At 39.6% G+C, this 12,520-nt stretch overlaps 1 protein-coding gene across 1 annotated transcript in view; it reads left to right on the forward strand.

The window, feature by feature from the left end:
- Ero1b (endoplasmic reticulum oxidoreductase 1 beta) overlaps nt 1-12,200 on the forward strand; it is a 44,413-nt gene extending 32,213 nt beyond the window's left edge. Inside the window, exons 11-16 of the mRNA XM_055603930.1 lie at nt 2,608-2,700; nt 2,934-3,180; nt 4,307-4,376; nt 5,059-5,145; nt 7,180-7,313; nt 9,577-12,200. Of these exons, the coding sequence (XP_055459905.1) occupies nt 2,608-2,700; nt 2,934-3,180; nt 4,307-4,376; nt 5,059-5,145; nt 7,180-7,313; nt 9,577-9,637 (692 nt within the window). The 3' untranslated portion in view covers nt 9,638-12,200. The remainder of the gene's footprint in view (nt 1-2,607; nt 2,701-2,933; nt 3,181-4,306; nt 4,377-5,058; nt 5,146-7,179; nt 7,314-9,576) is intronic.
- Nucleotides 12,201-12,520: the final 320 nt, after the last annotated feature.

Genomic DNA, 12,520 nt, shown 5'->3' on the forward strand with positions numbered 1-12,520 from the left:
AACAATTCTGTGGCGGTAGTAAATCTAGCCCTCTTGTGAGAAACATTTTTACATATGTTCCGTGTCTCCTAAACCCATTGTTGAAAATTAATGCCATTAAAGTTAAAAGAGATCCCCCTAAATTGGTTAGTCTTATTTGCTGTGTATTCAGAAGTAGAAGTTGGTGGAATTGCCTTTGTAGGTTGGCTTTTGTGTGTTACTTCAGAGCAAGAGGTAGAAGCTTCTGTCTGCTCTTGTAGGCACAGCTCCACCCATTCTGGGCACCAGGCTGGGCCAGAAGGTCTCCAGCATCTCCTCCTAGTGCTGTGTGTCGTCTTCATGTAGTCAGTTGGCACATCTTGTATGTCCACATTTTGCTTGAGGTCACCCCGTTCACAGAAGTGCGCTTCTGTTCCACTTTCCCCCTGCACCTGCTCTACCCCAGCTTACAGGCTCCGTGAGGTCTGTAAACAGGAACTCCTCTCAGTTTCTCAGGCTCTGTTTTTTAGGCTTGTTAATTTTCATGAACTTGGCTCTACTTGCTGTCCCTTCTCTAGCCTTTGGCCATTTTGTAAAACAGGAGCACTGCTTACATGGGTAGGTTGGAAGGAGTTTTTACTGAACCTCAAATTGGATAAATTGCTTCTTGCCTATGAAATTTTTCTGGAAGTTAATACTTAATATTTTAGTAAATCTCTTTGTTTTATTTATAGCCTTGTTATAAACATTTAAAATTGGCTATGTGATTTCTGGAGAAAGCTACAAAATAAAATTTAATCTCTAACATTTTGAATCAAAGAATGAGATCCCAAAAGAACTGTTTTTCCTATTTTGAGGATGTTTGCTTCAGAGCCTTCTGCAGTAAGATGTAAGGAGTGAACCAATGTTCTGAGAGCCCTTGATAAGCTGTAACAGTAAGGCTCATAGGTGCTCTCATATTAAGAAAATTCTCCTGGCACATAAATGTGACTATGCCCTACTGTCCACATTAGGGAAGGTTGTTAAAAAGAAAGCAAACAAGCGGGGTAGAGGTGGTACACACCTTTGATCCCAGCACCCAGAAGGCAGAGGCAGGCAGATCTGGACTATGGAGTGAGTTCTAGGACAGCCAGGGCTAAAACAAATAAACCCTGTCAAAAACAAAAACAAAAACAAAAAAGCCTTTTAGGTGGTAAAGAAAAGCTGCATCTAGCAGATTCTTAAAATTTTTTATTCAGAAGACATAAGAGATGGTTCTGTGCTGCTTTTGCAGAAGACCTGAGTGGGCAGCACACAACCCTTTATAATTCCAGTTTCCTGGGATCCATTGGCCTCCACAGGTATCACACAGGTAGATAGTACTCCTACATACATGCAAACAAACATTCTTGTACATAAAGTAAATCTTAGTTTAAATTTATTATTTTGCAATTTCATTTATTTTTAAATTTTCTATAAATATACTCACCAAATTTTTTTATTGTGGCCTATTAATACAGTGTAAACTACGATGTTACCCTTGAGGAATTATTTATTTTTTTACTTTAGTGCTGGAAGTTGTGCTCAGGGTCATGGGCGTGCTAACCATATTCTTGGCTACTGAGCCTCACTCCAGCCTCATCTTAGCCATTTTTAGCCATTTTTAAGTTGGTGGCACTAAGTGGACTTACAATCTTTGTCACTGTAAGAGAAAATCTTATAGGATAGCAGGAGTAGGATAAGATTACAGGATTATGTTGGTATTTGCCATAAATTTTGAGCAGAAGCCTGTGTGGGTTAAGGAAGTTACATAAAGTGACTTTGCATCACATCCTTGAATTCCATTTGGTGGGACTTGACTTGTATTGTAAATACTCAACAGGTGTGTGTGTGTGTGTGTGTGTGTGTGTGTGTGTGTGTGTGTAAATTCCTGAGAGCCTTTTGTCATTAGATAGAATTAGAGCCTCACAGGACAAAAGAAAAGGACATAAAGGCCCTTCTTTCTCCACCACAAAGTAGATTCCAAAAAAAACACAGCGGGAAGGTATGGAAAGACACAGCTAAGGCAAAGCAATGACTTCATTGTTATAGTTGTGTTTAGTACATTCTTATTCTAAACTACAACCCTCTTATGAAAAACATTTTTACATATATTCAGTTTTTGGGCCACCTTCAGGGCCAGGCCTGTGTTAAGTTTTCATCATACTCAGTTAAGTCCATTCTGAAACAAGAATCTTAGTGTTTTCTAGTGGAAATCTCCACCTAATTGTCTGTATATTATATCTTGATTTGATTTTATTGTCTGTGTTAGCTACTTTTATGTCAAGGGACCAACATAGCTGACAGGAACTTCTCACACACAGACAGATTTATGCTGCCCAGAATTTCAGAGAGTTCATTCCATGGCTACTTGGCTCTGAGCCTGTGAGCAGAACATCATGACAGAGAGAATGTGTAGTAGAGGACAGCTGTACTGCCTCCCTGGCCCTGTCCCCACTGCTGTATGTCCTCTAGCTAGGCCCCCCCAGAGCAACAAGCACCCCAAACCCAAACCTGCAGGGACACTGCACATTTCAGCCAAAACTATGCCCCTGAAACACATGTACTGTTTTTTATTAAATATTCTTTATCTAATGGGCATGGGTTCTTTTTCTGTGTTTTTCTGAATAGGTTTGTGTCTTGAGAAAAGAGTCTTTTATAAGCTTATATCGGGACTTCATGCCAGCATCAATTTACATCTGTGTGCAAATTATCTTCTGGAAGGTAATCAGATTTCTTAAATGGGAATTTTTTTTTTAACTTCTAAAATATCACAGAAAGTGTTAGAAAGTAAAATACATTTTCTGTTGGACAAAACTAAAACCTTTTTATACTAAAAGACAATGTATTTTCCTTCCTTCCCTTTCTTCCTTCCTTCCTTCCTTCCTTCCTTCCTTCCTTCCTTCCTTCCTTCCTTCCTTCTTTCCTTCTTTCCTTCCTTCTTTCTTTCTTTTCAGAAACCTGGGGTAAACCTAGTTGGGGACCTAACATCAAAGAATTTAAACGTCGCTTTGACCCTGTGGAAACAAAGGGGGAAGGTCCAAGAAGGCTGAAGAATCTGTACTTTTTATACTTGATAGAGCTTCGTGCTTTGTCAAAGGTGGCCCCTTATTTTGAACGCTCGATTGTTGATCTTTATACTGGCAACTTGGAAGAAGATGCTGACACCAAGACCCTTCTGCTCAGCATCTTTCAGGACACAAAGTAAGACCTGGATGTCAGTATCCTGGAATCCTTCACTGCTCAGATGCTGTGGAGCTTGGAGCTAGGGGTGATAAAGACCTGAGCAGACATTAGAAAAGAGAGGCACAGAGAAGATGACCAGTCATAGCACAAAAGTGCTACAGATGCTGAGCAAAAAGCTTCTCTGTAGCTCACCTGCAGAGGTGTTTACACTTGAAAATAAGTGCTTTATATTTAATAAAGAGTTTAAGGTTTTATGTTCCACTCATTTGGTATTCTTTCTATTACTGCTTGAACTTGCATAGTGTCACAGTGTATGAACATTACAGTGAACATACAAAGTGACACTAGTTACTTTTCAAAATGTAACCTTTTAAAGCATCCTTAGCCTGTAGAACACATTCACTGGTTGTTAAGACAATCATGAAGGAGAAGTAGATGGGGAAGGAACTAAAGTAAAGTACATTTTAAAGTGTACAAGAATATTGAGTGTTGCCATACTGGGAGATTGTTTTTCCCTTTTAAATAATTTTGCTGATTTTCTTAAGATATTGCAGTCTTTTTTTTTCTTTACATATTTATTTATTTTACATGTATAAGTACTCTTTTATTGTCTTTAAAAAAATTTTTAATATTAGTTACAGTTTGTTAACTTTGTATCCCTGCTGTATCCCCCTCCCTCATTCCCTTCTAATTCCACCCTCCCTCCCTCATCTCCTCCCTGCCCCTTTCAAAGTCCACTGATAGGGGAGGACTTCCTCCCCTTTCATCTGACCCTGGTTTATCAGGAATCTTCAGGACTGACTGCAAAGTATGAGTACTCTTATCTGCTTTTATCTGACGCCCAGAAGAGGGCATCAGAGCCTAGTATAGATGATTGTGAATCACTATGTGGTTGCTGGGAATTGAACTCAGGACCTCTGGAAGAGCAGACAATGCTCTTAACCACTGAGCCATCTCTCCAGCATTTTAAAATACTAAGTCAAATGTAGCTTGTTGTAGTCTTAGTGTATATATGAGCTGTCCTACATTATAAATAAACAGCAGATTTTAAATATTGTAGGGCTACAAAATTTTAGCAAAACTTTAAGACAAGTACTTGGGTTTTTTCATTGGTAATTTCCTAATGGTTTTGTCATTTCATCAGGTCCTTTCCCATGCACTTCGATGAGAAATCCATGTTTGCAGGTGACAAAAAGGGGGCCAAGTCATTAAAGGTAATTGAGGGTAGTGTGGAAACCATTTGTTTTGTTTTCATCTTAATTCATGCAAACTTTCCGTTGTCTAACCAACATTTTCATGTCAGTCTGATTGGATCTTGCTGTAAACGGATCATTGATTGTTGATTGGTACCTATGACACAGAATGTCGTTAATTCATGCAAACTTTCCGTTGTCTAACCAACATTTTCATGTCAGTGTGATTGGATTTTGCTGTAAACGGGATCATTGGTTGTTGATTGACCTATGACACAGAATGGCGTTAAGAAGTTACTTACAACTGGATCTTTTCTAGGACCAACATTCTGAGTAGGTTTTACAGTAGTTACTTTTTCCGTTGCTGTGAAAAAATACCCTGACAAACTATATTTAAGAAGCTATTCGGTGTCAGCAACTGCTTAATTCTTACAAATCAAGGCTTCACACTGTTAACCTTCCAGTCCTTCATTCAAATGCTTCCCCAGGAAAGTGTATTGAAATAATGTACAGCATGAATCTTGATGTCTCTATTAATGCCCACTGTTTTAATGTACTATGTTGTGCTATAGGAATTCAGATCTTTTTACTACTGAGAAACACTTTAATCACTTGTAGACTTTAAAATTTTGTTTTATATATATAATTCAACCAAATGTGGCTTAATTTAAAAAGTCTAATTCAGATATTTTCTGCATAACAGGAGGAATTCCGGTTACATTTCAAGAACATCTCCCGCATCATGGACTGTGTTGGGTGTGATAAATGCAGATTGTGGGGAAAATTGCAGGTGTGTGTGGTGTTATTCCTTTTCAAACTGTTCTTCTGCTTACTTCAGTTTTATCAAGATATCTTTGTTGATCACTGAATTGATGTTTGGAAACAGGCAGATCTAAGTGTGGCTTTTCTGTGATATTATTGAAAGATAAACTCTGCTTCTAAACTATGCTGCAGATCTGTGAGCAAAGACATTTTTGTACTCTGTGTCTTTGCACCGTCCTAGGTTCATGTTTATGTTGGTTACAGATAGAGAATTTTATTTAGAAAAAGTAAAATATGTAAATACTAAGCATGACATTTTGGACATGGTTTGTTTCAGTGGTGAAAAGCTGCTGAGCACAAAATGCAAAAGTTCTGCAGGGCAGGTCTGAATCTTCAGGGAACAGAGGACTGTTTAATTTTTACCTCTTTTTTTCCTTTTCCTTTTTATTGTTGTTTTTGAGATAGGGTTTCTCTATGTGGCTTTGGCTGTCCTGGAGCTTTTTTTTTAAGTTATTTATTTTCACTTTATATCCTGACTGAAAACCCCTCTCTCCTCTTCTCCTGGTCCCACCCTCCTGTCCTCCTCCCCTTTTGCCCCCACTCCTTCTTCTCAGAACAGGGGAGGTCCCTTACCCCCATATCAACACACCCCAGCACATCAAGTCTTATCAGGATTGATCCCATTCTCTTCCACTGAGGCCAGGCAAGGCAGTCTGCTAGGGGGAAGTGATATAATAGCAGGCAACAAAGTCCATGCCAGAACCCCAACTGCACATCCTCACCCCACCCCGTTTCATTTTCTAGGGGACCCCCCAGGAAGACCAAGCTGCCCATAAGTCACAGACAAATATAGAGGGGCCTAGGTCCAGACTGTGCATGCTCTTTGGTTGGTGCTTTAGTCTCTGTAAGTCCCCTCTAGCCTAAGTTAGTTGACTGTTGGTTCCTGTGGAGTTCCTGTCCCCTCTGAGTCCTTCTATTCTTCCCCCCACACTTCCAGCAAGGCTTAAGCTCTAACCCATGTTTGGCTATGAGTCTCAGCATCTGTTTCAACCAGCTGCTGGCTACAGCCTCTTAGAGGGCTGTCCTACACCTTCCTTTATAGACCAGGCTGGCCTGAGATCCATCTGCCTCCTGAGTGCTGGGATTAAAGGCAGATTAAATTAAAGAGCTGCCACACAGCTCTCTTATTTTCTTACGAAGATGATAATTACCGAAAACCAAAAAGTAAATTTAATTAATTTTGTTTGGATAGTTGTTTTGTTTTTTTGATATAGGGTCTTACTTTGTACTCAAGGCATCAACAAATTTGTAGTCTTTCTGCACCAGCTGGGATTACACAGTACTGGTGGGATAGAATTATTTTAAAGGCAGCTGTGATGAAATAATTTTTTTTTTTTCCTCAGTGCTGAGAAATTAGTGTAGGATCACTTTTCAGTACTCTTGGAACTGTGAATTGCTAAGCGCTGTAAATGTAGCAATTGTGTTTAATGGGCCTGAGCTGTAGAGCTGGGGTAAAGCAGGGTTTGATTCCCCCAGTACTACAAAAAAATAAAAAAAAAAATACTGCTTTTAAGATTACAAGTCAAATACTGTGGTTCTGACGATAAAAACAGGCATTTTACTAATCTGCAATGGAAATGAAATGTGTTCAGCAAGTATCAGGTTGATCAAGTTTTCCTGAGAAGGGTTGTGTTTGTGTGTGTGTGTGTGAGAGAGATTGAGAGAGAGAGAGAAACAGAGAGAGAGAGAGAGAGCACTGTTAGGGAGTAGACATTGCTTCGTGCATAGTCCAGTACTGTGTTGTAAAGCTCAGTTCATAGGATTTTAAAAAGAGATTAATTTTGTTTTTATTTAGGGGTATGTGTGTGCCCATAGAGGCCAATAGAGGGTGTCAGATCCCTGGAGCTGGGACTGCAGGTGGTTATGAGCCAATGGATGAAGGGCAGCAAGCATTTCTTTCTGCTATCTCTCCAGCTCCCTCATGGTTTTCAGTGTCTTCACTGGGTACTTCATAGTAGCTACTGTGCAAGGTTAATTATAAATATATGAATATTTCCTTCAGACTCAGGGTTTAGGAACTGCCTTGAAGATACTATTCTCTGAAAAAGAAATCCAAAAACTTCCGGAGAACAGTCCATCTAAAGGCTTCCAGCTCACTCGGCAGGAAATAGTTGCTCTTTTAAATGCGTTTGGAAGGTAAGCTGAGACCTGATTTTCCTGCAGGTTTCCGTATTCTGCGAAGATTGCCTTTTTCCTCAATGTATGCTTTGATTTGGTTTGTGACAAAAAGTTAAAATGCCAGATGTTATGGCACACACTCATAACCCCAGCATTGAGAAGCTGAGGCAGGCAGATCATGAGTTCAAGGCCAACTTGGCCTATGTAGTAAGACCCTGTCTCAAACAAACACCTTAAATTCATTGCTCAGTGTGTCCTCCAGGCTGACAGCCAAGTTGTCTGTCAATCCCAGGAAGAATTGATAGTTTCCAGTTCTGTACTTTTCAGTTTGCTTTCTCAATTTCCTAAGGGAAATAGTCTCCTAATAATCATTTCTTTGGCTGGCTACCGTAGGAGGAGGAGGAAAACATGATTGCGAAGGTAATCAAAATGTCAAAGACATGACACCCTTCCTCTGCTCTGTATTGCCTAAGCTGAAGAGTCATCCTCTCCCACACCACTACCTCATTCTTTCATATATATGTGTGTGTGTGTATGTGCATATGTATATATATATACATGTATGTGTATATATATATAAGAAATGGTTTTAAACATAACTTGAATTTGCCTATAGAGCTGTATGCAGTGTTGGGGGATATAAAACAGAAGGGAAAGAGTCATACAAAACAATGTGTTGTGTTGTAACAGCAGGGAAAAATGCATCAAATCATGGTGGAAAGTTTATTTTTAAAATGGGACCAAATGACAGCGATTAATGTGTTTGGCGAATATGATGTTAAGTTCAAAGGAGACCAACCACTCAAACATAACTTAGATATGTCCCAGCCTAATGTCAAAGCCTTCACCATTTCCCCAGTGTGCTTATGTTTATGTAGGCAGGGCTATGCTCTAGTGCAAGCTGAGTGATCCTTCTTCAGCCCCTAGTGCTAGTTGTAGGTGTGGAGTGCTGTGCCCAGCTCTTTCCTGTAGTTAAAGATGTCTGCGATAACTGAGATACAAACCACAAGGTAGACAGAGTGCTGATTGTGTTGTTTTATTTCAGGAAATATTAAATCTACATATTTTTGAGGCCTGGAGAAAAATAAGATAGAAGTACCTAGGTGAAATGTAAATTATTTGGAATGAAACGGAAATGAGAAAGATCTTAAATAACATTTTAAGCACAAACAAAAGTGAAAAAGGAAAAATTAAGTTGACCATTTAATCAAATTTTCATTGGCTCTCAGATACGTTCCCTTCTAGCTTCAACCTTATATCCAGAGCCTGTTTTCCCTCTAGGTGTGCTGGCCAGGAAGCCAGTTTTGGAGTCCTGAGATTTTGACCTGCCATTTGCCAGCAATACAGCAGACACAGTGCCCCATTTAGAACCCACCTACTAGCTGGGGGATCCTGAAAAAATAGTTGATTTGATCCTAATTTTACCTGAAATGTAAGAGCAACGTTCTAGCCACCTTTTGTTGTTGCATTCTTTAGGTTTATTGAGTATGGACACTTGAAGGACTCAGATCATTTCCTGGAACCTCCTAAGCTCTCAATAAACAGAAACTCCTCAAATATTGGGGTAAAGGAAAAAAAAAAAGCAGTTAGCAGGGTACATTGTATCACCAGTCTGTAGAAGAGAATTACTGGATTTTGTTACATTAACCCTGAGTTTTATACATAAGGAAAAATGAACTTGTAGTTTTTTCATTTCTTCCTTTCCCAGAGTTTTACTTCTGGGTTTGAACTTTTTATTCATTGAGCCACTAATCACTTACACAATGCCATAAATATAAATAGGCACTGGGAGTGACTGTGTAGGAGACACCAAATATTTGTGAGCTATTCATGGCACTGTTTCCATCGCTCATCTACAGTCTTTTTGTTGTTATTATTTTTCAAGACAAGGTTTCTCTGTGTAGCCCTGGCTGTCCTATAACTCACTTTGTAGACCAGGCTGGCCCTGAACTCAGATCTGTCTGCCTCTTAAGTGCTGGGATTAAAGTCATGCACGACCACACCTGGCTCTCATTTATGGTCTTGATGAGAAGATGAGTTGTTTGTTTGTTTGTTTGTTTCCCTTTTAAGCAAGCCGAACTAAGGCTCTGTGATCTCTCAGTTTTAATAGGAGTTACAGCATTTCTATTTCAAATGGAATTCACAGTGGTCAGTATTTGGTTCTTTTAGATTTTTACTTCTAGGTTATATAGCTCAAGGAACCAGTATTGGCTATTTGAAATGTATGCACGTTACTTCATGTCAGCCGTATGTATAATATGTACCTGTTCTCCTCCTGCAGGCTTTCTACAAGCATAAGAGAATTACAGAACTTTAAAGCGTTATTGCAGAACAGGAGGTAATGAAGACTTTTCTATGTCGCCATAGACATAACGAACTGTGTGAAGCCTTTTAGCCTTGGACACTGAGCAGAGAGACTAAGTGTCTAAGACTTGAAGAATTCTGAACTCTTAAAGAAGAAGTTCAAATGTCCACTTGAATATTTATGATCCTTAATAGATACCAATTAGAGCTATTTATAAATGAAGTATATACTTTAAAATTGCAAGTTATACTATCCCATGTTTGTTCCACATTGGTCTTGTTTGTATTGTATTACCCTTCATTTCTAGTTGTCAAATTTTAAATGACTGTGTCTATCCTGAGAAGACTATTCAGTCTGTTATAGAAAAAGAACTAGGGAACCAGTGCTGCCTAGGGCTGGTCTCAGTGACAGAAATTCGTCAATGGTGTAGTTAGTGTTTTAGCCTTGCCTGACACTGTGTGTCATCTTCCGTAACACAGGGCTGTCACTATAATGAATAGGCCTTTCAGTGACTAGTGAGAGAGGTTCTGGATGATCTCCCAGGACTTCGACCATTTTAAGATGTTTAGTTGCTGTTGCTGCTTTGGTTTTGGCCTAAAGGGACCTGCCTTGGTGAAGGTGGGTAAGTGCCCTCCCATGCTCACTTGGCCTGTGTACCCCAGGCTAGCTCAAGAGTGTCCTCTACCTAAAGCCTACAGCTCCCCTTCTGACTGTTCTCTTTGTCCCTCTCCTAATTATAGACATTTTCATTTATTTTATGAAAAGTCCTATTTATTTAATGGATTTTTTTCTTCACAAAATTTGAATGGGATCCTATGGGCTTATAATGCTAATTGCATTATGCACAAATTTTGCTGTGTTAAAGTAAGCATTTTAAATATTTGATTTTGAACACAATCTATGCAATCCTCTACCTCTTTGTGTGATTCTGTTTGGTGAGATGCTTCAGCATGAGTGTCGCTTCCTCCTTCCTCTCCATCTTCAGTTCATCCCAGATCAGCCATCCTTGGTGTGACATAAGACAGTGGAGGACTTGAAGGCCCTAGACTATCCTTTTCGAAACCTGTAAAGTCTTTTCAATATTTTAAATCTTGATTCTTTTAAAGGTGGCAGTGGATAATGGGATTACTTGAAAGGTTTTTATCTGTGTGGAATGTGAGTCCAAAGTCTCACATCTCCTTAGATTCCGTCTTTCTGAAGTAAACAGTAAGTGCTCTTAAACCCACATCTTATCTGCCAAAGTCTGAACTGTGCTCCTGTGACTTCATGGTGTGTGCCAGATTATTTAGTTGGTTTATTCCCATTAATGCCTAGTCTTCCCCTGTGGAGGTGTGATGGGGGACTGAAGCCTCATTAGTTATTTCTGCTCCTAATTCCTAATCTTTAGAAACTTAATGTTGAGAGTGGTGAATTTTGTAGGTTATTTTTTAAAGATCTCTTGCAATTTTCCTTTTTCTTTGCTTTTTATTTTTTTAAAGAGTCAAGTATTACCACATAATGGGAGGAGGCCACTGTAAGACAAAAAGTCCACAAAGTGAATGCCAGTGACCTTGCTGGTACAGCAGTAAGTTCTGCAGCTCACTTAGAATGTAAGGAAATATGAAAAAAATGCACTTTATTTTTATTTTAAATGCAGAGTTTGTTTTGGAAATGTCATTTACCACCACTGCAGTTAGATACTATTGTTTAAACTATTTGCTTGAGGAAAAAAATATATCCTCATTTCCACTTGCAGGCTAGGACACACAGCAGCATAGAGTGTGTTCTTGGAAGCTGAAAGAAATGGTTAAGTTACCATGTCCTCGCGGTTGTAATGAATTTCTTCAGTAGGGAAGTATTCTGATTTGGTGTTTGTTATATTAACCTTTACATCCTTTTGCATGGCCAACATTGCCATGACATCTAAGGACTGTGGAGACTGTAGCACTGTTTGGTAACCCTGGCGGTGAGTCTACCCTTAAAAAGCTGTCTGCCAGTTCTGTCACCTGTGCTTAAAAATCTAGCACTCGACATCCAAACTGACAGAAATGATTGTACCTGGTGCCATGATCGTGAAGAGGAAGTATTTTCCCTTGGTGGCCTGTTTGTTTTCCTGTGGCATCTGTGTTAGACAGACGTTACACACTAAAATGGTCAGTGCTCAGTGCTCTTCCTGTTTCGGATTATGTGGAGCATTAGCCAAAACAAGATTTTAGTTTTGAAACCTGACAAGTCAAATGTTGAGCCCCTGCATCGTGTGTATGAAATGCTGTGCCGTGTTTCTCAGCCCTGCCTAGGTGCCACTGTAGACAAGGAAGGACAACTGTGCTGGTCTTCCTCAGCATTGCCTTCAGCCGGACACCTGAAAACAGTTCACAGTAGGCCTCTCGCAGTTTGCAGACTGAAGTTCCCGCAGAAGCCATAGCTAGTCACCAAAAGGCTCAGAGCAGGTACCCGGTGTCATGGAAATTCCTTGGTACAGGCTAAGTACATAAATCCACGTCCTTTGATTGAAATAGCATCTGCAGATGCAGCTTTGAGTTTCCCGAGCAGAATTCCAAATAATTTGCTCTTGTATCCACCAGAATCTAGACCATGAATTAAAATACATGTTTCTGCAATCTTCTGTTTCTTTGTTTTCCCCTCCTCCATACTGAGTGCTTCTTACAAGAATGTGATTATAACTTATGGATCAGGGATCTATATATATCTATACACACACACACACACACACATATATATATATATACACACACACACACACATACGTAACTACTGGATCTGCATGGTCTGAGGGGGCTCTTCTTGCAGTCATGACGGCAGACGTTGGCTCTGCGCTGAGGTTTCCGCATGCAACAGCTCATCACTAGCACACTAGTGCTAAGTACAGTTGTTTCCTAAAGCATGAACACAGATGACGCTCAGCCAGGCACATAACTCA

This window comes from Psammomys obesus, unplaced genomic scaffold, assembly GCF_907164565.1.
Source record: "Psammomys obesus unplaced genomic scaffold, mPsaObe1.curated_primary_1811, whole genome shotgun sequence".
NCBI classification, from domain to species: domain Eukaryota; kingdom Metazoa; phylum Chordata; class Mammalia; order Rodentia; family Muridae; genus Psammomys; species Psammomys obesus.